A 27,355-nucleotide genomic window follows, 5' to 3' on the forward strand; every position below is an offset into this window, starting at 1 on the left:
CCCAGAATTGAACAGGAAAAGGATGAGATTGGTCTATATGGCCCCTAAAGGCCCTTCCAAGCTCAACATCTCTGATCCTGTCGATCAATCAATCAACAAGTTTTTATTAAATGTGATCTCTATGTCAGGCACTGTGCTAGGTGCTGGGAATACAAAGACAAAAATGAGACATTTATTTTCTTCCCTGAAAGAGGTTACAGTCTATCAGGGAAGACAGCGTATGTGTGTAGCTAGCTACGCATGTAAGGGATACTTGGGCAATTTATTACGTGTTTGATGTTCACCCATTCCTTCTACTCAAATCTTAACCTGTGGTTCCAAGAAGCTGGAGCATGCACAGAGACCGTACCGTATCCAACCATCTTGGCAGACAGGCTAAACCTGGTTGAAGGTAACCGACAGGTCTCAAATCCATCGGTGAGTGAGGGAGATTTCTACCCCAAGCATGTGAAGACTTCCTCTTGTGGAATGGGTGCGAGAACAGTTTGAATGTGGCTAAAGCAGGTACTGTGGAGAGCTTAGAGCTTGGTCAGGCATCAAAGACACCGAGGTCATCCGCTGCATCCTGGACCATCGCCAGTCATCTTGACTTTTGTCTTGCCAATAGACTTTGGTGACTCTAGAAGAGAGAATGAGGCTGTTGACTTTGTGCAATTCCGTCTCACTTAAGTGCAATTCACTCCCCAATCAAGACATGACCCAGTGATGTCATTGGTCCTCTGAAATGAAGGACAAATGACAGTTGATCTATAATATGCAGATTTTTTTTTAGGAGACAAAGAATGTAAGATCCTTCTGGCCGTGACTTGTAGAGGGAGCTTCATGTGAAGAAGTTCCTTCTGCCAATAATGGTTGGTACCTGTTCTAATTGTGTATAAAATGTATGGATACCTATATCTACATCTATTTATCTATATCTATCTATATCTATATCTATATCTATATCTATATCTATATCTATCTATCTATCTATATCTATATCTATATCTATATCTATATCTATATCTATCTATCTATCTATATATATATATATATATATATATATACATATATATATATAAGAGACAGTATGGCTGTGAGGCTAGAGAGTTGACTTTAAGGCCAGAGACCTGTATTTTAGTCCTGCCCCTTAATGTTTAAGCCTGGACAAATCTCTTAACCTCTCAGTGTTCTAGGTAACTCTCTAGAACTTTAATTTCCAGCGAAGCTGCTGACCCACATGGGGAGATGAAGTGTCTTCACCCAGCAGTTCCCTATAGCAATGAAACCCTGGGTCTGCTCAGACACTATCCTTTTCCTTATCTATTTTTATGATGAGTTCTGTTTTGGACATTCTACATTGGAGATCCTGTGGATTTATACATAGTTTTTGGAGGTACGTGTACCTTTTTTAATAAGGCCAAAGGGCGCTTTCCCCCAAAACCCACCTTGTTAACATTATGATATGACTCTTACAGAGGGGCCACATTGCTGCAAGTCAGGGAATGCCTTGATCTCCAACAAATTAGCAACCTTCATGGCAACAACTATCAGGGAGAGTGGAGGTCCTCTGGGATGACAAAATGGACAATCAAATATTGCATCTCTCCAATGTTCAGTTTTGTTATTCAGAGAGCAGAAGGATGATGCATGTCAAGTATGAACATACTGAAGCATGTGGTCAGTGATAGATGAGGTACGTGCCAGAAACAGCCGAGAAAAGAGCATCAGTGATTCGATGAGCCAACATACATACAGTCCCAAAAGTCTTAGTGCAGTTTTAAACCCTGTATGTTGAGCACTGTTAACCTTAAGGCTCTACATAAATTGGCCGCTAAGTGATAAAGTGGGTAAAACACTAGACTTGGAGTCAAGAAGACCTGCAGTCAAATCCTGCCTCAGATTCTTCCTATTCTAAGACCTCAGTTTCCCCATCTGGAAAATTGGGATAATAGTAGCATCTATCTCACAGGGTTGTCATGGGGATCAAATGAAATAACATATGCAAAGTACTATATAAATGCTAGCTATTGTCATCATCATCACTGTAAAGGATAGTTATTTTTATTATTACACACATGGGTGACCAGGAAATGAAAAAATATGGATGAGGAGAATCTCCACATTGCACTGGTCTCTATAAATTATTAAAGGCCCCTGAGAATGGCCTGCAGCATACTGGGTAGTTTCCCCTATGGGGAACTTAGGAAGAAACCACATAAGAATGATGTGAACAGTTTGCTTCCTGTCAATGGTGAAATCTCAGTGATATCTGTGAGATTATGGATCCAATGAATACTTGAAGCAGGTCTTCTCTGTTCTTAGAGCCTTAGCTGGCTTGACTTTACTTACTTTTATTTTTAATATTCTGTGATAACAATTAACTTCTAAGGTCTCTAGCTTTTGAAAAATATTCGCTGCTTGTCTCATTGCTATTACTGCCTGACATGATATGGCATCGATAAAGACTGAGAATAAACAAGTGTGGATTTTCTGGGTTTTGTGGGATTTTAGAAGTGAGGGAGAGAACAATCACTTCGTTATTTTACTTTTAAATGTCTGTTATGTCCGTAACTGTAGCTTTGCTCACTTCCCAGATGCATTAGAATGATTCACGAGGGGTTAGTCATTTTAAAATAGTAAAACACCCTGAAGTCCTCTAGGAAAAAGATTTCTATAAATGAATATAATCATTATTATAATTTTCTCATCTGTAAAGCAAGGAGAGAAAATACCTATTCTCATTCCAGGGGTACTGTGGGGATTCATTTGTTAGTGTTTACAAAGTATTTTCAATACAGGAAAAAAAAAGACCCTCTGTGATTTGCATTTACTCACCTCTCCTGATAATACAGTGGGAAAAAGTATCGGATTCGGAGTCAGAGTACTTCGATTTGAATCCACACTGCCATCAACCGCCCATGTAACCTTGAGCAAGAAGCACCTCATATGTGGGCCTCAATTTCCGTCATTTGTAAATAACTCCTAAGGCCCCTTCCTACTCTAGAGACATGATTCTGAGAATATTGTAATACATTTGTATTTCTCAGAATACTCAATTCCTTTCTACACTCTGGTCTCTCCTCCAGGTCTTGGAATCCACGCACTTTTGTCCTTGAGACAGCAAATGATGTAAGAGATAGAGTCCTGGCCTCAGAGTCAGGAAGTTCAAGTGCTGCCTCAGACACTTCCCACCTAGGTGAACCTGATCAAGTCACATCACATTTCTCAGCCTCTCATCTGTAAAATGGGACTAATCACAACTACTTCATAGAGTCGTTGTGATGATCAAATGAGAATACATGCATACACCTATACACATATGTATATACACACGTGTGGAACATGTATCAAATAAGGATAGGTTTCGTGTAATAAGTAATACATAATATGTATTTTCTCATTTGATCCTCATAATTCTGTATATGTGCATGTATATATGTGTGTACATACACACGTACATATACACACAAATACATGCATGTATACATAGTTACATATGCATGTATAACATACATATGCATATATTCAAATATACAAAATCTCATTTGCAAACTTTAAGGCTCTCTCTACATATTGAGTATTATAATTGTTGTTATTAGCATTTCTACAATATAGAGAAAGTTAACAGACCTTATATTTTTTCTCTTCTTCCCAAGGGGAGCTAAACCGCCTATCTTTGCCAATTTTCTCCTTCCATTTGTGTTTCTAGTTTAGGAGACTGGACTTTTACTTTATCATTTGAATGTGATTTTTCCCAGTGCCCAAGTGTTTTCCATTTCACTTCCAGTCAGCAAAGAATTGGTGTGAGCTTATATTTTCTTTGCTCCTTCCTTGCTGGCCACAGGTGGTCTTGCATGGCTATGCACCAATAAATCCATCTAATATGCCAACAGAAGAGCCAGGAATCAGAGTCCAAGACAGCCAGGGTGTGCTATGTGGCTTCCATCTTTATTTGTTTTGCTCAATGTTATTTAAAGTCTTGGAAATTAGAATGCAGTTCTCTCGGTGTCTGATAGATTCCCCAATGCCCATTCTAGCACTAAGCCTTGAATAAATGTGGCCCTTCCCCATTCAATGTTACCTCTTCATTACTAGCTTGCTACTCTCCTTTCAGTGGATTACAGCTGGGACTTCTCACTTGGTATTGATTCCTTTTTTTTCCCTTTCTGTCTCTAATTTCCAGTGATTATGTAACAGCTCTGGGATAGCTGTACTATCTTCATTCTAACTTCCACTTAACTAACTGGTGTCCGAGTCCCAGGGCTAAGTCAGAAACTCAGTTTCATGAGTGCCAGGCTACCATTTCCAGACTTCACCCATTCCCTTATTTGTCCCAGAATAGTTTAGTGAGAACTGACTCTTTGGTATTTTATTCAGTGAGGACAGAGAAATTGGTTTTATGGTTTCTACCCATGACCTCAGTTCAGATCTCACTTTTGACACCTAATGTGACCATGAGCAGGTCACTTCACTTTTCTGGGCTTCCGTTTTCTCTTCTATAAATGGGAATCACAGGGTCATAAATACAGAATTGGAAGGTACCTCACAGACAATCTAATCCAGTCCCCTCACTATGCAAAGAAGGAAACTGAAGCCCAGAAACTTGTCAAAGATCCCAAAGGTGATAAAGGCAGATTACACACATCTAAGGCAGATTTTGAACACAAGTCCTTTGACACCAGATGCAGTATTGTGGTTTTTTTTCATTGTCCCATACCTCCTCATAAGGTTCTTTTGAACATCAAATGAATTGACTCATTTAAAGTTCTTTGCTATCTTTTTGTTTCGTTTTGTCTTTTTTTTTTTTTTTTTTTTTTTTTGGAGGGAGGAAGGCAGGGCAATTGGGGTTAAGTGACTTGCCCAAGGTCACACAGCTAGTAAGTGTGTCAAGTGTCTGAGGCTGGATTTGATCTCAAGTCCTCCTGACTCCAGGGCTGGTGCTCTACTCACTGCTCCACCTAGCTGCCCCAGTTCTTTCCTGTCTTTAAAGCATTATAAATATTTGCTATAAATACATTATAAAATAAATGTATTGTAAATCTAAAACATTAAATATTCTTGAGGATTATAGATAACAAATTCAAGGTTATAATTAATTACCAGATTGTGAACCCTGTTCTTCTTTGGACAATCCCTAAATTAGAAAGCTTTTGTTTACCTCCAGCCTGCATTTGGCTCCTTAAAATTTCTCTCCATTGCTAGTAGTTCTGCAGTTTAGAGCCAAACTGAACCAATCTAATCTTTCTCCCTTATCACAGTTGCTTCAGAAACTTGAAGATATCTACCTTTCCTGCCCCACCCCACCCCAAGTATCCATACCTCCTCCAGGCTAAATATTCTTGATTCCTTCAACCAGTCCTCAAATTTCATGATCCAGAAGGCCTTCATCACCCTGGTCTTGTGCTGTTTTACTGTATAATGAATTAGTGATTGATAGTGAAGACGGAAGAGTATCCACTAATCCTTCTTGCCCTCACAGGTTAAAATGATCAAAATAGCTGCTCTAAATCCCAATCAAATAAATATGGAGAGTTTGGGGAAAGTCAAAACATTTGAAAAACTAAGCATTTTGATGATCCAGTTGTGTACTGAAATATTCTTTGTATTCAGAAGGAAAAGAGTAAGATTTGGGTTTGGGGGAGCTAATGAATGAAACTGATTAGATTTAAAACCCTAACAATGCCCATGGTATAAGAGGGATGATCCAAAGATGGCATCCTTCAGTGGTTAGAAAAGTATTTTCAAAATTTATGATTACTGGATTTTTTTTCGGGGGGGTGGGGTGGAGATAGAAGTTTTTTTAAACGGATAAAGCATTTCACAAGTTTAGGAGAACCCTTCATATGTAATAGAAATATAATGCCCGAGGCTATAGAAACAGATCACATTTTTATTTACATTTCTAAATGTCCCAAAGCTAAATTATTGGATTTCTTCCTGGTCCTGACAGGTACTTCCTAAAAAGTAATATGATATTCCTTTTACAGTGCATTAGTTGAGAACTGCAGAAACAAGGATAGAAATATGCCTGAATGAAACAGCGGTCTATGAGAGATGCCCTTTGCTGTCTTGGCCTCAAGGTATGTGAAGTAACTTTTTATATATTGCCATTAAGTGATGAATGGGGATGTGCACAAAGACACCCACCCCTATAGATTAATATATAGCTGACTATATATATGTGTATATGTATATATATTACATATATAATATATAAAATCAGTTTTACAATATATAATGTCAATGACTTTGTAAATATCTTTGTATCCATGTGTCAATAGATTGCATCTTTTAATTATAGAACATCATCTTTGCTGGTGTCTAAAATTTAAAAAAAAGTATGGACATATATACAAAACTGTTAATGGCATCATGGTTGAGTGTGTGTGTGAAAGAAACTGATATATTGCCAGCAATTGTTTTCACAATTAACATCCATGCAAATAACAACTGACTTTTCATTTAATTTGTAAAATATTTTCCCATTTTAAAAATATTTCCTTTTAAACATATATACATTTTAAACACTTAAAAATATATTCCATGATATACTTCATCCTGCCAACTCCATTAAACCCTCCCTTGTAACAAAAGGAAACAGTTAAGTAAAACTATCAAGAAATCAGACAGGTCTTGGGCTCTAAATTTCAGGCCAATAGTCCCTGATCCCTCTAGAAAGAGGAGGGATATATGTTTCATCTGCTGTTCTCTGGGACCAAGGTCATTCACTGCAATTCATCTGAGTTTAACTGCCTCTTAGTGTTATTTTCCTTCCCGTTATTACAGTATTTGTGTCTGCTGTTTTCCTGGTTCATCATATTTCATTCTGTGTGAGTTCATACAAGATTTCCCATGTTCTTCTTAATTCTTCATTTTCATTGCTTCTTACAGTTCCTAATAACTCATTTCATTTATAGACCATGTTTGTTCAGTCATTCTTCGGTTGTAGGAGCACCCAGTTTGTTTCCAGATTTTTTGCTACCATAAAATGTACTACTATAAATAGTTTGTTATAAATGACTCTTTTCTTTCTGTCATTCGTCTCCTCAGGGTTTTTGCCTGGTCCAAACCAGATGTCTGAGTTAAGAGTTTTGAACAATTTAATGTCTTTTCTTGTATAATTCTGAAATATTTTCTAGACCAGTTCACAGTTCCACCAACAATGTATAAATGTGCCTGTTCAGAGGTCCCCCCACCCCTGGTTTGGCAGCACTGACACTTAGTTTCAAAGGATCCTCTCTGATTATTAGTTTATCTGTTGGTTTCTATTCTTACCTAGTATCTTATGAGAGTGCCCACAGCTATACAGTCTAACTCTGGGAAGTCTTTTGGAGTTTTCAAAATTTCTATTGTTTTTAATATTAATAATAATTATTAGCATTCATATAGCATACTAAGGTTTGTGAAGTGCTTTACAAATATTATATCATTTACTTTTACAAGAACCCTAGGAGGTGAGCGCCTTCATTGTCCCCATTTTATGAATGAGGAAACTGAGGCAAACAGACATTGAGTGGCTTGCCCAAAATCTAACAGTGTCTAAAGTAAGATATGAACTCAAATCTTCCTGATTCCAGGCGTAGTTGCCATTAGAAATTATTATGTGGGAATGCAAATTAAAACAGCTCTTAGGTACCACATCTCTCCTGTCAGATTGGCTAACATGACAAAACAGGAAAATGATAAATGCTGAAGAAGATGTGGGAAAATAGGAACACTTACATTGTTGGTGGAGTTGTGAACTGATCCAGCCATTCTGGAGAGCAATTTGGAACTATGCCCAAAGGGCTATAAAAATGTACATACTCTTTGACCCAGCAATACCATTTCTAGGGCTGTATCCCAAAGAGATCACACAAGTGGGAAATGGACCCGTATGTGCAAAAATATTTATAGCAACTCTTTTTGTGGTGGCAAAGAATTGGAAATCATGGGGATGCCCATCAACTGGGAAATGGCTAAACAAGTTGTGATATATAAATGTAATGGAATACTATTGTGCTATAAGAAATGAGGAGCAGTCAGACTTCATAATAACTTGGAAAGACTTACGTGATCTGATGCCGAGTGAGGGGAGCAGAACCAGGAGAACATTATGCACGATTACAGACACACTGTAACTCTGATGACTTTGATAGACTTGGCTATTCTCAGCAATTCAAGGTTCTAAGACAACTCCAAAGGACTCATGATGGAAAAAACTATCCACATCCAGAGAAAGAATTATGGAGTCTGAATGCTGACTGAGGCAAATTATTTGCTCTTTTCTTTTCGTCTTTTTTGGTTTTGTTTCTTCTTTCTCATGATCCATTCCATTGTTTATAATTCTTCTTTAGAACTTGACTTTTGTGTAAATAAATTTAATGTGAAGGTATGTGTAGAGCCTATATCAGATTACTTGCCATCTTGGAAGTGGAGGGGAGGAGAAAGAGGGGAAGAAAATTTGGAACTCAAAAACTTGTGGAACTGAGTGTTGTAAACTAAAAATAAAAAATAAAGTTTAAAAAAGTTGCTATGTTTTCATGTCATGAGAAAGCAAACTACAGTATTATTCTCTGAGAAGTTTTCAATTATCTTAAAGTGAAGCTATCACCGGCAAAGACCATTTCCCTATCTGGTTCCAAATTTTCTTCTGAAAGAACATGCTACAACATGATTTAGAAGGGTGAAACCTCCCTGGGAGAATCGCATTCTACCTTCCATTGCTGTGATGGGAATATTTTTGAATGTATTTCTATTATGTGAAGCATGTTTTAAGGCAAGTGCTAAATTTAATTTGAGACTGTCTTCTCCGAGTTTGGTAAGTCCAAAAGTCACCCAGTCCAAGTCTTTTTCTAAAGGAAAAGTGATATTTCCATGAAAGAAACTGACAATAGACTTGGTGGCTCTGGGGCTAATTGCGGTCATTGTTTTCCTCTCATTTTCTACAGAATGGATGGATTGCCATTGGTGTTATTATCCTAATAGCATACATTCTCATTTAGAAGCCCTGAACCATCTAGATATCACCTACCTTTCTGGGCTCAAAGTATGTTATGACCACATACAGAGTTTCCTATACCTGCTTGCTTCTGCAAGAGGTAGCATGTAGACTAAGCCTTGAATGAAATTAGGCATTCTAAGAGGGAGAGAGGAGGAGGAGTTTTCATCTTCGATAGAGAGGACCGTGAGGCTGTGCAAAGATGATGCCAAGGGAGATGGATTTGTATTTTCAGGAACAGCAACCAGGCCAATCTGTCTGGAATGTGTTGTCAATAATGTGAAATAAACCTGGAGCTAGCTTGTGCGGGGCTTTGCCACTTTGAGGATTGTGTACTTTAGTGGCAGTACAGAGCCACTAACACTTTTTGAGCAGGGGACTGACATGGTGCACACGGCGAATTATTTGAACAGTGTTGTGGGGAACGAATAAAAAAATGGATGGATCTAAATCTGTCTTCATACTTTAGGTGACCCAGTACTTAGACTGTTGCTTATGATGCTAAGTGGCTGAGTGTCTATGCTCCTCCTTGCTAGCCACACTCTCAACACCTACTGTTGGTTCCTATGTAATCAGAGCTTTTTTGTGAGCTGCCCCACTGCCCCCATATCCTCCTAATTCAAAACCCACAGATGCTTAGAAGATATTTGGTGGTAAATTCCAGAGGCCTGTGTCCCTAGGCTTGTTTATGTTGATATCATTTCCTGTTCCCGCTAACTTGATTAAGAGAAATGACCCTTATTTGCGGTGATAAATGAAGGATCAGTGAAATCAACCACATAGTGGTGGCAAATTGCATCAGCAGATTTATGAATCATTAACTGTGAAGTGTTCAACAAGGCAGGCAACCACAGTGAAAGGTAAGGTGCTACAGATTTCCATGAGCTGCCTGGAGAAGAGATGTCAGCCTGAAGGAATCAGGAGAGGAGCTTTGGTCCACGGCTGCAGAGACATACATAGGATCACTATGGTAACAGAGCACTGGGTACTAGAAGGCAATGTGTGCTGTGGGAGGGTGAGAGGGAGATGATGGGGAGTGAGTAGAAAGGGTGGGTCAGAAAAGCCGCAAAAAGTAAATAATTGAAAGCAAGAGCAAGATTTCAGTTCCTCTTCCTTCAGCTAATACAGAAGTCTCTCACTCATTAGAGCCCAATTAAAGGACGAGAATTAGACTTTGCTGCCAGACTCTCCTGGTTTAATCAAATTCTCCATTTCTTCTTTGAAGAAGGTCCAAGGGAGGAAGGGGAAAGGCTATGTTCTCTTTCTGCACAAAACATAATGAGAGTTCTGAGTAAAAGCTTCAGAAATGGTGGGCATCAATCAGATAGGAGTTTCTGAACATCTGCCACGTGGACCAGAGTAGAGTAATCATAGAGTAGGTTTTAATTCAATAAATTTAACAAATATTCATCAAGTGCCTATCTCAGTGCTAAGGGTTGGAGTACAAGAAAGGAAAATGTTTCCTTCCCTCATTGAGTTTATATTCTACTGGAGTTGGAGTCTTAGCTCTACCACTAAATATGTAACCTTTCTGTGTTACAATTTCCTCATCTGTAACATGACATGTTAGGATCCTACAATCATCCCTTCTAGCCCTGGGATTCTGGAATTCTTTCACTTCAGTCAGAGAATGCTTGTCTGCTGGAACATAGGAAACCTTTCCCAATTCTTCCTAATTCCTTCTATTAATCATTTCTTATTTATTCTGTATACAGCTTGTTTGTACTTATCTGTTTATTTGTTGGCTCGCCTATTTGATTGTAAGCTCCTTGAGGGCAAAGGCTATCTTTTGCCTCTTTTGTTTTAAATCCCTAGCACTTAGAGTAGTGCCTTAATAAATTTTTACTGAGGGATTGATTAGTGGTATGGATGCCAGTAATGCAGGTAGAAAGAATACTGGAGTTGGAATTGGAAGACCTGGGTTTGAATCTTGTCTCTTTTATTAGTATTACAGGTTGGGGCATATTATTTCAACTTTTTTGGTATCAGGATTCTTTTTTGACAAATGAGAGAGTTGGACAAGATGAGTTCTAAGGTGAATGGAGCTTTGAGATTCTCTGAGTGCCACCTAGATCAGCAGATGTCTTATTGGACTTGGACAACTTTTACGTGTTGTACTTATATCTTGTTTCAGTCAGATTCGTAGCTATACACATGTACTCTAAAAGATCCATTACTTTCTCAAAGATACATCATGGGTATAATTCCTGTACACTGTAACCATCACGTCATGAATTGCATTGATCATGTAAATAAATAGACCAACCAAAATATTCATCACTTTGTGCCCAACCCTCTGGTGACAAAGCCCTTCTATATAGACCTTGGTTTATCCTAAAGGAGGAGACATGTCCCTGAGTCCTACTTGGTGCCCTTCCAGTTTTTTAGGCCATGCCAGAACTTAGAATTTATTGGCATACTCTTTGATAACCCAAGGTCACTATTTCACCACCATGAGACTGGCTGTCATAGGACTTTAATGGAGGAATCTGTCAAGTTAGGCAGTTTGGTCCTTGGCTTTCCAACATATTAGACGTCATGGGGCCTGATGACCGACTTCTCTACTCTATCATAGCATTAAGGAAGTGATCCTGCATTCCTAAATGGTATACTAACAGTATAAACTCTTGTAGATCTTACCAAGCTGTAAGGGTGATGAGTAAGGGCCCAGCACTGGATTGTATTTTGCTCATCTAAGACACAAACTGAACTTGGAATATTGACACTATAGGGAAAAAAAAGGCTTGAGTGTGAGGCCATTATATCCTTGTCTACAAGTATTTAAAGACTGTCATGTGGAAGAGAAATTAGATTTGTTCTGTTTAGTGTCATATGATATGACTATGAATGATAGGTATAAGTTGCAAAAAGAAAAATGTAATGACACTAACATATTTATGTTGTATTTTGGGGCTTGTGAAGAGCTTCGAGTATGTGCTCATTTGGTCTTCAAAACAGCTCTGTGGGGCAACAATGAAGACTATGTTCATTTTGATATATGAGGAAACTGAGACTGAGTGAGGTGAAGTCACTTGCTCAAGGTCACATAGCTAGTAAGTGTCTGAGTCAGGGTTTGAATGAGTTCTTCCTGACTCCAAGTCTAGCACTTCCTGTACTATGCCACTTCACTGCCTCTGTTTAGGGTTTAGAGAAGGAAGTTTTCCTAACTATAGCCATTCCAAATTAGAATGCCCTACCGTGAGAAGTAGTGGGTCATTCCTTACTAGTTGTATTCAAGCAAAGGCAGGATTGTTGCAGAAGGGATCCCACGTTGACCTAGATGCCCTCTGAGATCCCTTCCAGCTCAGACTCTGGGATTCTCTTCCTAGCCAACCTACACTCAGGGAAGCTTATCACTCTGGGTTGGCCTAGAGTGAGGAGGGAAGTTTTTGGTAATACCTAATCCCAAAGACCATTTTCTAAGTTGGAGAAGAGTTGTGGCCTGTATTGGTGAAAGTATCGCTCACTCTGACAACATTATAGGACCTTGATGTATTAACGAGGCTACCAAGATGAAGAATAAATAAGGTTATGATGAGAACATTTCTCTATTGTATGTATGGACATAGGGATCAATACATGCATGCATATATACATACACAGATAGATTATGTGTGTGTATGCTTATACTAATACCCATATGGCTGCATGTATGTATATGTGAATTGTGAATAGATATATTCCAATGTCCAATTGACTGTGAGAATTGAAAATGACCAAGAAACATGACTGGAAAATCAAACACTCAGGGAAAATGCATGGTCTGGGCACATGCATTGATAGACACCTCACCGTTCTGATCCTGTGGGATTGCTGTCTTCTGGCAATATCTTTGTATGTGCATCTATACATGTTTGCATACAGATGTATGTGATAAATGTGGTGATGTGTGTGGTGAAACAAATAAGTGATGGTGTTTGGGTTCTTATACACATAACACACATGCATGAATGTAAATGGATCCATTTTGGGTTTACATATTCTTCTTGTTTCTCTCTTTTGGTTTTGGGTTTTGCTTTACGGTTTGTTAAGAGCTGAAGTGGTTGCCATGGGAAAGGGTAGTTTCTAACAAGAGCTTTGTCAAAAATGAGAATTTACATTCAACCTATCTTGTTTCAGAAGGCTTCCTGTATGAAACAGAATAAAAGAAGGGCTTTGCCTTAAGAATGCTATCAAGTGTAGTCTATAATGTTTTGAGATCCTTTAGAGAAAATATTCTCATGTTATCCAGGAAAATATTTTGAAAAATTTGGCCCATTAATAATATGTCAGAGGAATATTAATGTCTTTTAAATGGAAAATGAATTAAGTAGCTTATCTAAACATCATGAACTAATGCCTTGAAGTAAGAGGAAATGGTTTGTTTTAAAAATCATTTCCTTCTCTCCTGGATGACTGAACATAGGTGAGATGGTTGTGTTATTCATGAACATCCTCCTCTGATACATTGTCATGGCATAGCCTTGACCTTGAGTTTTCCAAGTTAATGTCAGTGGAGTCCAAGTCCTGGGGTATCCTAACAAGATAGAAAGGCTTTGAGAACAGCTCTGCTGATGTACTTCCTGTCTCACATCCGAGGCCATGCCCAGCTAAATCCCTAGAGGCTCATACCCACTTGGCTGCAAGGACAATTTCCATCACCATCAGTATCACCACTCAAAGACACTACTTACCAAGACATGCTTAAGGGGCTACATTAATACTAACTTAGCATTGCACAAGGCTTCATGGTTTATAGACAACTTTCTTCCCAACCACCTTGGAAGACAGATGTGAAGGTATAAATATCTCCATTTCACAGATGAATTAGAGAAGCAGAGAAGAAAGAAGTGGTAATTGTCAAGGCATCAGATGTGCAGGGTCTGGGAAAAGGATTTGTTTTGGGGGGAAGGGGAGAAGAGTGCGTAGGAGCCATGGTGAGCAGAATGAAGTGACTAGACCTAGCCACTGGTTCTATACAATGGACAAACCAATGGTCCAGCAAGCATTTGTTAAATGCTGACTTTGCGCCAAGCACTGTCTAAGTGCTGGGAATGTGAGGTCAAAGACAAAATAGTCCTTGCCCTTAGGGAGATGATATTCTGTCAGGTAAACCACACAGACATGTATAAGTATATATAAGATATACAGACCCTTATCTCTGTAAGGGTGGGGTCTGGACTTGTGATATCAATGGTGTTAGGAACCCCTCATTGAAGAAAACCCCTACCAAGGCAGGTTGGCATCTCTGCAAGTCATAGACAGAGAGTTGCCTAGAGCACTGAGCAATGAGAGTCACACAGCCAGAATTATGGGTCAGAGATGGAACTTGAACCCAGGTTTTTCCAGCTCTAAGGCCAGCTTTTGAACTCCCATACCATGCAGCTTCTCTCTATATAATAAATATACAAAATATGTACAAGGTGATTTAATAAGGCAAGACACCATTAGTTTGGGGGACAAAAGAGACACCCTACATTTTCAAGATCATTATTGTTCAGAGCAATGATTGGTCAGTGATTGCAACTGGGAATGCAGTAGAGTTGGGAGAAAACAAACTGGTGGTCTTACTAGGAAGTTTTAAGGGATGGTCTTGATTATTTTTTTTGGAGGGGGGAAGGCAGGGCAATTGGGGTTAAGTGACTTGGCCTACATCACACAGCTAGTAAGTGTGTCAAGTGTCTGAGGCTAGATTTGAACTCAGGTCCTCCTGACTCCAGGGCTGGTGCTCTACTCACCGTATCACTTAGCTGCCCCTGGTCTGGATTATTTGAAAGAACCAAATAGAGGAGACTTTGAAAAGAGTATGCTGCTTCATAGGATTTTTCTTTTGGATGCCACATTATTGCATGGATGAATTACATGTTCATTGTGCTTTCATGTATGCAGAGAAATTGTTGTACATTGTCTCATCTGACTCAACAACCCTGTGAGGAAGATGGCATAATTAATAAAATTGTCATTTGAGAGATGAGGAAACTGAGGCTTTGAGAGATAAATACCCTGCCTATCATGATATAGAAAGTAAACACCTGAGGCCAGATGCTAAAATAGAAACTGTACAAGATTGAAACCAAACAAAATATTCTACAGTTTCTGAAAATTAATAACTCCCCATCATTCCCTCCTCCACCACCAATCAACATGTCTGTCAAGAGCACAGAAGAACCCAGGATCTTAAATATAGATCTAAACGTGCATTGTGGTCCAAATTTTATTTCACAGTTCAGGCGCCTGAGGCTAAACCACAGGGAATAGCCCACCCAAAGTCACTGAGGTAGTGAGCAACAGAATAGAGATGTGAGCTCAGGTCCTCTGAGGTCTCTTGCCGTGACACCCTGGGTACAGGCCTAGAGCCTGGTCTCTAGGAGAGATCCAAAGGCCACACAGCTGTGTGAAATATCGACAGATGTTACCAGGCCAGCATGGGAGGTAGTTTCAGAGAAGCTGGGGTAGTCAATGAGGAGGAGGCAGGGGCAGTGAACTACAAAGTAGCCTTGAGATGCATGTGTATATCCTCTAAGGAAAAAAAAAAAAGATGGGTGGAAGGATAAAGAAGGGTTTATGTCAAGAAATGAAAAACACCCAATAAGGCTGAAGTACCTATAGGTGTTTTTCTTTTGCTACACTTCAGAGAGTCATTTGAAATGCATTCTCATCTTGCTTCAAATAATGCCACTCTAGAGCTAAGAAACTTTACCTGCCAATTCAAATAAATGAACGTGCTTTGATTTTACAGAACTTCTAGGACTTTATGAGAAACCAACTTTGGTGGCAATCAAAGTGAAAATTTGGGACCCTAGAGATAAGTTGTTGATGGGCAGATCAGTTATCTATTTGCATTAATTTTTATTTGTAATCTCTGTCTCCAAAGTCCTATCCCCATTAAATTAGCAGAACAAAAGTTCCTTGAGGGTATGCCCTATCTGACTTTCTATTTGTCTCTCTATTGTCTGACATAATAAGTATTCAATAAATTCTTATTGATTGGTTATTTAAAGTCATTGTGACTAGAGTCTCTGCCTATTGCTTGAAGGGACACCTCAGTGATTAGGATAGCCCAGAATTCAAATTGTCCATAGAGCTTCTCACTAGTGAAAGTATCACTCCCAAAGTATATGGACAGCAAGGGCATCACTGAGGACCTTTTAATTCCAGAGGGGCTGCCTAGCCAAGGTAGTCTAGGCTCTGACAACTACCACAATCCTCCAGCCTGTTGTTATGGTAATTAGGGTGGGACTTTTTTGCTATTCTTCTCTATTGGAATGCTAAGGCCATCAAGTGCCTTTAATGAGTCTTGCCTTTGTTTGAATGGGGCAGGTAAAGTGGGACCCTTTTGTCTTTTGTTTTGGAGTGCTTCTCAGCACTGAGGTAATCAAATACCTTTCATGAGTTTTGCTTTTCGAATGAAATGGCAAGCAAAGTGGACTTTTCGCTGTTTTTGTTTTAGAGTGCTTCTCAGCGCTAAGGAATCTTTGATTGAATCTGGAGTCTTTGATGACTTGCTTACATCAAGGGAAGCCCTAGTTCACATGGGTTTGAGTCCAATGGTTGTGATACCCTCTGACCCTGAAGAAGTGTGTATATGTAGCCAGTGGTTAGCATTTCATCTTTGTGGGCGCACTCACTGGATTTGGCCAGACAAGACTCTGAGTAGTCATTGGAGCCTCTCTGGCTTTGAAAACCCAGATGTTGGTGCCTCTCTCTCTGGCAACGATGTAATTCCCTGTTCAACAGCTAGAGGCCTGTCTGTTGATTTCTGTGTGTGTTTGCTCCGTTTTTATAACTTCTGCTTGCAATTCCTTTTTGTATTCTCTCTGAAGTTCAGGGTGCTGGCTTTCCCCCCTGAACTAAGTGAATGGTGTGTGTGTGTGTGTATATATATACACACACACACACACACACACACACACACACACATATATATACATATGTATAACACACACACACACATATATGTGTGTGTGTGTGTATATGTATATATGTATGTATATGTATGTGTGTGTATGTGTATATGTGTATATATATATATATATATATATATATATATATATATGTTTCATTAAAGTAAGTTTGTTAACCTCTTAGAGTTGCTTTCCTTAGAAAAGCGAATCAAAAGACCTGTGCTAGCAGCCCTCCTGTGTGCTGGTGTTATTGGTCTTACATACCCTACAGCAACTGCTAGCAACATTGTTGTTATACCTGCATTGCTGAGTTGACCATTGAGCCATAGTTCCACTCAGTGTTCAGCCTACTTCCCAGACACCATCTTAGATTAAGGACTATGTCTTTTTACCCTTCCCATCCTCTTAGTTGTGCACAAGCTCTTTTTCTTTAAATTACCTTCCATTAACTTGATGTAATTATCTGTTGAGTTTTGAACATGATTGAAGTACACATACCTGACTTATCCACAGTAACTCTTATTCTCTCCTCCCCCCTCCTTTCCTTCCTTTCTTTTCCCTTGAACAAACAAAACCTTCTTCCAGTCCCTGGCTCAGCTTAAGTTGCTCTAACAATTTCAGGCCCTTGAATGATCCAGAAACTTGCTAGCACCATTGGTTTATTTGTTCCTCAAAGCCAGTTCTGTTTACCCACCATACATCCTTGTTGGGGGAATGATCAAAGTCTCAAGGTTTAAAGCCGGAGCTGACAACATCGTGAATAGGAGGCTCTTGGCTGAAGGGTCATAACTCCTCGGGGCCTTCAGCAGCCTCACATAGAATTCCCACTTCTATTTGTCATCCCTAGAACATGCTTTACTCTGTCTTATAAAATAGGATCCCCTTCTTATTGAAACAGTAGCTCCATAGCTAGTTTTATAAGCCGCCGCCTGGCAGCATACATTCTCCTTTCTGAGCTGAGGCTCGATGGATTGCACACAGTGTGATAAAAGATAGCCCCTTCTTCAATCCCCTCAGATGTCCTATGAGCATCCAGAAAGGATGCCTCTTTCCAAGTGCATGGGAGAAATGCACAAATAAGGGCTTGACGTTCAAGGACAGCAAAGTGCTGTGGATATACATGCCTAAAATATCACAAGAGTATAGAAAGAATTTAGGGGAGAAAATAAACTTAATTTTGTGCAATCACTGTTGTTTTAGGGTTGGAGAAAGATTTACCTCTTTTCTTGATTTCCACACCTATTGATAAGTGAAATGATTAGTCAAGGGCTTTATAATATACTCTGGGATAATTTCTGTTTCTGAAATATGCATCTTTATTAGTCTTCAGACAGGGGGAAAAACTGGAGATCAGTGGATGCTTTTCACAAACAGAAACCATCTAGAAATAGAGATGTTTTTGTGCAGGGTAATAGATCCTTTGGTAAAACCAATATCATGTTCCTCCACATCGCTCTGATTATGTTATTATCATATGATCTATTTTTAGATTGTAGCAAAAGCAGACATCATCAAACCCCTAACCAAAATAATATCAGGCAACTGAATATTTGGAATTCCAAAAGGAAGAGAAGCATCTGGCAGATTCTGAGTAATAATAACAATAATATTTTATTAGATGTCACTGTACTGAATACTCAGACTCCCTAAGATACACTGAATGATAAGCTTTCAAAATAGAAAGATCTAGAAAAAGAAATTAAACCTTTATGGGACTGGAAATAAGTATACATCATCCCCACTATCCTGTTTGCTACTATCTAAGATGTATCTTTTGAATCTTCAGCAGATGCACTAAATTGTTCAGTTATACAAAGTCATTTTTAAATATTCACCAACCCAATAAACCATAGGACATTAAGTGCCAAAGAATATAAGGACAGGAGAATGACTTGTCTCAGTGAACTTCATAGATCAGTATAAAACTCAATTTTCATGTCCATAAGTTTAATTGTTCACTTAATAATAAGAACACAAGAATAATAGTTGGATAGTGACTTGTCTTCTAGCTGTTCCTCTCTGACCTCCATTGAGCTTAAAATGAGGATGAAGTGATAATAGTCATAATATTGATGTAGAATCATCTAATGGATAATAGAAGAGAAACTTGTACCAGAATTATCCCTCTCTGAACTTCGTTGAAAAAGATGAGATTGGCATTGAGTATAGTATTAGCATAAAATCAATAAGATTATGGAATCAATTTTATTAATAAAATGTTAACTATTACAATTAGTAAGAATATTAATAGTGCTGTCCCAAACACTTCTGATCTCTGAGCTACGTAGAGTGAGAAGCTTTCAGACTATAGAGACATAGTCAAAGAGACCAAAGTGATGTGAGGATAGGATGAGTTTTGTCATTGTCATCATTGTCATTTTCAGGTGAGAAAATGGTTTTCTTTGTGTATGGCTAACAGTGTCTATCAATATGTGAGATAATTAATAATCAGTACATAAATCATCTTTTGTTCTTCCTGCTATTAGATTTGTCCCAAGAATGCTTTGGCAACTCAATACCATGTTCAACTGGGAAAACCAATTATTTATCTACTTCTGCTATTGTAGTCCATGGAAACACAAGACATAAAGGAATGATAGCAGGATAGTGATTTGTCCTAAAATTGTTTCTATTTGAACCCCATAGGGAAATTATACACACACACACACGCACACACATACACACACATATACACATATATACATATATGTGCATGTGTGTTTATGTGTGTGTGTATATGCATATATGTGTATGTATATATGTATGGATGTGTGTATATATATGACATGGTGATGCAGAGATGATATAGAATTTTTCATTATTTGCTGTAACTTACAACCTATGAATTGATCCTTTGTTTACCCCATCAGAAAAAAAAAATTTTTACTGAAAATGGGCTAGGATATCTAAAAATTAATACTAACTCAAACAACCATATCTCTGAAAAAAAATAACCCTTTAGCTGTTGCCACAGGATTTAATTTAGCCCTGATTCGTCACATGTTCCTTCCATCTAAACAAACAGAAATATAAAATCTTCTTGGATGCTTTGGTATAAAAGCACAAAGGTTATCTGAATTATGTGGGTTGTAAGAAATTGAAGTTGTTAAAATTCAAAGACACTGCTATCATCCGCAAAGAAATAATTTTGTTTAGTGCTAGTTATGTTCACATTAACAAACAAACAAAACAAAAATAGAGCACAACAGTTTCTAATGTCTACAATGTACTGATTGTGATTCTGGTTGCCTGGCAACCTAGAGGAGACTTGGTAAGGTGTCCAGGCTCTAGTTCCATCAGCAAAATGGATAGCATTTGTAAAAATCACTTTAATATTGTTGGATGAGTTTGATTCTTCAACTTTTTAAAGAAATCAATGACTAATTGGTTCCCTTGCCAGCCATGTGATTTGGGGCAGGTTACTTGATCTCTCAGGCTCAGTTACCTCATCTACAAAATGGAGTGATAATCATGACACAACTTGGTGTTATTTATTGTGCAGAAGATGATTTGTCTGATAGAATGCAAGCTAAGAGCTGAGATACAAGTAGAAAAGCCCATACTCTTGAGGAACTCACCCTCTAATTGGGAGATGTAACACATAAGATAAAGTTTAGTTTCAGGGTAGATAGAAAGGCCTGGAAGTCTTAAGTGTCCAGTGGGACCTGCTGTAGCAATGTCCACGGGTCCCAAGGTTAAGGCAGTAGGTAAGAAGATATTGCCAGGAAGTTTCCAGGGCACGGGGATAAGTCAGATGGCAAAACCTAGATAACCTGGAGTATGGTAGGAAGCAGGGCAGATCATAAGGCCTGATGGTTCTCTATCTCATTGCAATTAATGGAGTTGGTAGCTCCCATCTCCTTCGCGATGTGTGAGAAGCTTTATTGTTTCAGTCATACTATCTCAAAATATTTCTTCATGAGTAAAACATGAGAGAGGTATCCCCTTCAAAGTAACTTTCACTTGTTTCAGTTTACTTGTCATGGGTGCTGAAGGAGAAACAAAGTGTAGATGATAAGTCCATGCCAATAAGAAGCTTATAGCCTGGTAGGGGAATAAGATGAGAACCAACACATGTAATTATAATTATAATAATAATCATAATAATAATACTTAGCATTGCCTGTTAAGTACAAAGTATATTCAAAGTATAAATAAACTGATAGGCAGATTAAGTAAATAGAAGAGTGAGTGAATAAATAAATGAATAAATATACATACAGATATATGGGGCAGCTAGGTATAGAGTAGGATATTATAGGATAGAGTGCCAGGCATGGAGTCAGGAAGACTCATCTTCCTGAGTTGAAATCTGGCCTGAGATACTGACTAGCTGTATGACCCTGGGCAAGTCACTTAACCTTGTTTGCCTCAATTTCCTCATCTGCAAAATGATCTGGAGAAGGAAATGGTAAACCACTCCAGTATCTTTGCCAAGAAAACCCCTAATGGGATCACAAAGAGTTGGACATGACTGAAACTACTGAACAACAACAACACACACATATACACACATTTATACACATGTATGTTCATGTGTGCACAAGTATTTGAGAGAGAAAGTCATTGCCCACAAAGAAATTCCTATAGGTCTCCTGAAGAAAGTGACATGTGAGTTGGATGTTGAAGGATAGGTAGGAATTCAGCTTAAAGAGGGGAAAAGGACATTTCAAACACACCAGGAACAAAGGCACCAGGATGTGAGAGCTCTGCCATACCCCTGGAACATAGAACTTGTCATATGGGTAAACGATCAACATTTATTCATTAAGACCCTGCTATTTGTCAAGTACTCTGTGAAGTGCTGGGAATACCAATGCAAAGAATGAAAGGAACCCTATTCCCAAAGACCATCTATTCTAAGTAAGATGCTGTGTGGTCAGAGAGAGAGGATTGCATCAGATTATGAAGGAGCTTGACTGCCACAGAGGAGTTTGAATTCTACCCATTAAGCCATGGAGAACTGCTCAAAGTCTTGAGCCAGGCAATGGCATAGTCAAATTTATTTAAGAAAAATATATTCTGCCAGTGGTATGAAGGATGGATTGTAATGGCGGGGAGTGGGAGGTGAGGACCAGAGGTGGAAAGACTTGGGTGGGGGGACCCAAAACCTTAGCATTAGTCTGGGGATATCATAATTATAGCCAGTTCAAAGGTGTTTGCAATGGGAATAGGCAGAGGGGGCAGATGTGAGATATGTATTAGGGATGCAATCAGTAGGCCCTGTGGGTATGAGAGGAGGTGGGAAGAGAAGAGCTAAAGCTGGCTCCCAGATGGTGAAGATGGAGGATAAGAGGTGCCAAGGTCAGAAGCAGAAAGCCAAAGGAGGGGGAAAGATGATGGGCTTGGTGTTTAGCATGATAAATTTGAGGTGTTGATGGGCCATCCATGAAGTACTCTTCAGTAAGAAGATGGTATTGCAACCCTGTCCCCAAATCTCCAGTGCCTCTGAGAAAAAAATACTAATCTTTTACTTTGGTGTTTAAAGCTCTCTAACCTATCTTTCTAACCTTCTTTCAAAACGCTTTAGGAAAATGTCATTCAAGTCAATGTGGCCCATTACTAGTGTTGCCTCCATGACTTTGTGTGGAAGGTTTGTCTTCCTCATCTCTTCTTACCTTTCCTCAAGGCTCAGCTCAGATGTTGAACTGTACTGTGGAGTTTTTCCTGGTGCTGCTAAATGTTAGTATTTTATTCCTTTTCAAATTACCTTCTCTGTTTATGGGATGTCTCCCACAGTGAATTATGAAATCCTTGAGGGACTGCCCTGGATTTCTGTTTGCCCATTGTATGGCTAATGCCAAGCAGAGTGCATTGTGTACTGTAGGAACTTAATATATATTTTTTGTTGAATTGAATTGAAAACATACTCTAGCCCAAGAGTTTTTAGCCATGTTTGTGTCATGGACCCCTTTGGCAGTCTGCTGAAACCTATGGACTTCTTATGAAAATAAAGTTTTTAAATGAATAAAATAAAGTAAATATCATTGTGGAGAAAACTAACTATACTCAAATGTGATTCATAAATTTTAAGTTGACAGACCTCAGCTTAAGAACCCCTGCTTTAAAAAATAAATAAATAATGAAGATGAACCACTACTCTAGTGTCAACACCATGGATTTAACTACCCACTGAGATTGCATTTCATTCAGCTTGGTTTGAACACTTCAGAAATAATAGAAATTATTGACTGTCATAAATGATGGTACAACCAACCATTTCAGATTGGTATAAATGTTTTGTAAATGATAGAAACTTTAGGTCTCTTTAGGTATGGACATATCTGTCATATGTAAGTTGGAAAATGTTCACACGATGAAATATTTTTCTCAATGCTGTCTAATTTTCCCTTACTTAAACTCTGGGTCTACATGATTAGTCATGATGGCAGTGAGCCAGCTCCTTTGTAGCTTAATGGTCTCCCTATCTCCTTAATTGCAAGTAAGAGGTTTTGACTAGACAATATATACCCTATGGTGTTTGTTGATTTTCACAGATGAGAAAAGATACATATTTTAATTTTAGTATTCTTCTTTTCAAAGGCATCATAAGTCCATGTATATTCGATGTTAACCTAGATTTATAAGGCAAGTAGCCTAGAGGCTAGCAGAAGAGACCACAAGTTCAGGCATATAAAAATCACTTTGGGTTTGTATGATGATCTTAGACATATCTTCCTGGTTTTGTTTCTGTCTGAGTCATCCAAAACTTCAATTCATTTCTGCAAAATCTAGTGACTAGAGAGCAAGCCTTGGAGCTAGGAAGCTCTTGAGTTAAGTTATACAACTCTGATGTATGCTAGCTATAAGTCCCTGGACAAGTCACTTACCCTTTCAGTGTTCTAGCTGCCATTTTGCAATGGGAGAGGGAGATTTCTCATCCTGGTACTCCCTATACAAATCAAATCATAGGTCCCCTCTTTATCCCTATGTGCTAGTATGCAAATTACTCAAAATAGTTCATTTCAAAAAGGAAACATACTTGTCTTCAAAGAGTTTACATTCTGTTGAGAGATACAAAGCATACACCTATTATTAAATCTAAAAGATGCAAAGTAAAGACCACATTGTAGAGGTATGATCATGTTTAACATTTAAAATCATAAATCATGAGTGATGGGAAGGACCACAGATGTCATCTGTTGCAACCTGCCAGCCACTGAAAGAATCCCTCATCCACCTAATAAATGGTCATCCAGGTCTTCATCTGAAGGACTCCAGTGATGGGAAATTCATTACCTTCAGACTTGCAGATAATTGTATTTGGATGTTTTCCTTATATCAAACTTAAGATAACTTCTCTCCCACTTTTATTTTTTGTTCTTAATTATGAAGGGGGCTCATTAGTCCTACTACCCCAAACCTTCTCTTGGTAAGGTTCTATTAGTCCATGCAGCTGACCTTCATATGGTATGGTCACCAGTCCTCTCAGAATTGCCTATCATTGGCTGCTTTCAAGCTTGTCAGTATCCTTGCTAAAACATGGCCCCTAGAATTAAATGCTGATTAATCCTAAAATAGTCTAGAAATATAGGCCTGATTTTAGAGGCTGAAGGACAAAATGGATTCTGCATGCCTTCGGTCTTGTGGTCAGTAACATCTCACATAGAATAAAAGCTATCCCCCTCTTTGGCCTAGTTTAATGGAATAGGGGACAAAGACCCTTAAAGAAATTAATTCTATTTAAAAAATAATTTAACTGAAATCAGAGGATAGGGTACTGTCTCTCACTTTCCATTTGGCTAACAATTTGTTCAAGGGAGTATTCAGAAGAATTTATTTCTCACAAATCTGGACATGAGTTGAACCTGAGCTAGCCTCACATGGCAAGTCCCTGACTTCCCCCCACCCCTTTTTAAGAGAAAGAAAAGTCCAAGTGTGTCTCCTTTTTTTTGTAGGTTAGACTTCTGTATGTATACTCATTGATATATTTTAATTAAAATGCTCTGTTTGGCCAGTTTTCTTGCTAACTCAAATTCTGTTTAACCAAATACTTTATTCTTCTGCTCTGAAGGGTAAAGGCTGTGGTGGGTATTCCCACAGGGTAAACCTGAAAAAACGCTCTTTCGTTCCAAATGTACATCAAGGTGTGTTATACCATTACCATGAGATATTACTGACGTTAGCCTGATCAGAAAATTTTCAATAAAATCTGGATCCTCATGTAGGAAATGTATTGTAAATGTCAGAAATGTCAGCTTGGGTATAGAAGGAGGAGCCTTTAATGCTTTCCAGATTCACTTCTTGATATCATAGCCCAGTTTTCCACCTTAAATTAAGGCAGAAGAAGTAAGATAGGTTTGCTCTGGAATATAAAATGTGATTTATATGCATTTCAGAAAACTGAAGTTATTGCCTTTTTTTTTTTAAACAGAAGATAACTCCAGAATGAGTATGAATATTTCCTGGAAAGAAAATTCAAACTTTGGTTATTTTATAATTTAAGATTAACATTTTAAGTGAACCATATTAATGTAGTTTTCTAGAAGTGATTTATGCTCATAATAGTACCTGTTTTCCACTTTAGCTTTAGTAGGATATCAAATCATGTGAACAAACTGCAAGACAGCTTGGTGGCAAAGTGGATAGAGCACAGGAATGCAGGACTTGGAGACAGAAAGGCCTGAGTTCAAATCTTCCCTGAAATGCTTACTAGCTGTGTGAACCTGAGAAAGTCACGTCATCACAATTTATCTCATTTTCCTCTTCTGTAAAATCAGGATAATAATAGCACGTTGTTGGAAGGATGAAATGGGTTAACATGTGTAAAGTGCTTTACAGACCTTTAGGTGTCACAGAATCTGGGGATACAAAGAAAGCCAAAACATCATTCTTGTCCTCAAGGGACTCCCATTCTAAGCAGGAGACAACATGCAAACAACTATTATGGAGAGAGAGGGAGAGGGAGAGGTAAAAGGAGAGGGTGAGGGAGAAAGAGAGAGGGAGGGAGAGAAAGAATGAGAGAGAGAGAGAGAGAGAGAGAGAGAGAGAATGAGAGAGAGAGAGAGAGAGAATTATATATATAAATGTGTCTATATATTTATATTTTTTAATTGTTCAGTTTTATTGTTATTTCAGTCATGTCTGACTTCGTGACCCCATTTGGTGTTTTCTTGGCAGAGATACTGGAGTGGTTTGCCATTTCGTTCTTGTTCTAACAATCCGGCTAGCAGCTTCTGTGGGGGCGTAAGATCCCCCCACAGCCAGCACCCAGGAGGCTGCTGGGCACACTGGGAAAGCACAGGTTCTTTTTATCTGCTTAAACAAGGAAAGCATGGTGAAGGGGTTTACCAGCTTTCTTTAATCCAGCATTCAATTAGTTCAGGGGAGCATACAGACAAGCATCAACAGACAGACCAAATACAGATTCCTTCACTTACTTCAGGGGAAAAAAGCCAGCACCCTGAAGTTCAGAATATTCATTTAGTGTGGGGGAAAACAATACTAGCACCACGAACTTCAGAACAAAATACAAACAAATTACAAATATCAACAGACAGACCCAATACAATTCATAGTTACCAACATCTAGGTTCAGCCCGAGAGCTTGGGCTGGCCCAGAGTCACGCTTGCCACCGCTGCCATGCCAACTGGAAAAGGAAAAAGGATCTTCAAGCCGTCTTCTCGCTTGCCACCGCTGCCATGCCAACTGGAAAAGGAAAAAGGATCTTCAAGCCGTCTTCTCTCCTCTTATAGAGTTTTTGACATCGTTAAGCGTCGCCTGAATGACCAGGGCTGATTGGTTCTTGAGTTGGCCCCTCCCCCAGGACCCTGGAAGGTTCACATCCATAGACTAGGTTAACACCCAATAGGGCATGGCTCTGGAGTTAACACCTCCCCTCAGCCAGCCGCATGAATCATCACACAGGAAGTTCTCTGCTCCCAGGCATGGTCTCTGGGCTTCCTGCCCCGGAAGAGAAGCTGCAGACCCAGCACCCGGCAAGGCTCAATGAGATAAACTGAGTCACTCAAAGAAAACAAAGGCCACTCTGGCCACACTTCTCCAGCTCAATTTACAGATGAGGAAACTGAGGCAAACAGGATTAAGTGATTTCCCCAGTGTCATACAGCTACTAAATGTCTGAGGCTTTGAACTGGAGTCTTCCTGACTCCGGGTCTAGGGTTCTATCTACTGTACCTCCTAGCTGTCCGTTGTGTGTGTGTGTATAAAGATAATGTGTGTGTATATGTGTTTGTGTTCATGTATACACACACATATCTTTTTGTATATAAAACAAATAGATAATCCAGGCATAATAGCTTTGAGGGGACTGGGAATGCTTTCTTACAGAAGATGATACTTTAGCAGAGACATGAAGGAAGCTAGGAGGTGGAGGCCGGGAGGAAGCTGGTAGGTTCTGGCTTCAGCACACCCAGGCCTATGTTATATGATTGTGGTTAGAGAGGGAACATCTCAACTCTGTCTTAGAGTGATGGAATTTTGTGAGGTGTAAGATGTGATTTCCCCAGTGACTAGCTGTGACATGTGAGAGATGAATGACTTGGAATT

The 27,355-nt window shown here is 38.9% G+C and overlaps 1 protein-coding gene across 1 annotated transcript in view; it reads left to right on the plus strand.

The window, feature by feature from the left end:
- Window positions 1-276: 276 nt before the first annotated feature.
- Window positions 277-27,355, plus strand: part of NAALADL2 (N-acetylated alpha-linked acidic dipeptidase like 2) — a 1,044,682-nt gene continuing 1,017,603 nt past the window's right edge. The window contains exons 1-2 of the mRNA XM_036755686.1: window positions 277-417; window positions 5,978-6,062. Of these exons, the coding sequence (XP_036611581.1) occupies window positions 277-417; window positions 5,978-6,062 (226 nt within the window). The remainder of the gene's footprint in view (window positions 418-5,977; window positions 6,063-27,355) is intronic.

This window comes from Trichosurus vulpecula, chromosome 4 (assembly GCF_011100635.1).
Source record: "Trichosurus vulpecula isolate mTriVul1 chromosome 4, mTriVul1.pri, whole genome shotgun sequence".
NCBI classification, from domain to species: Eukaryota; Metazoa; Chordata; class Mammalia; order Diprotodontia; family Phalangeridae; genus Trichosurus; species Trichosurus vulpecula.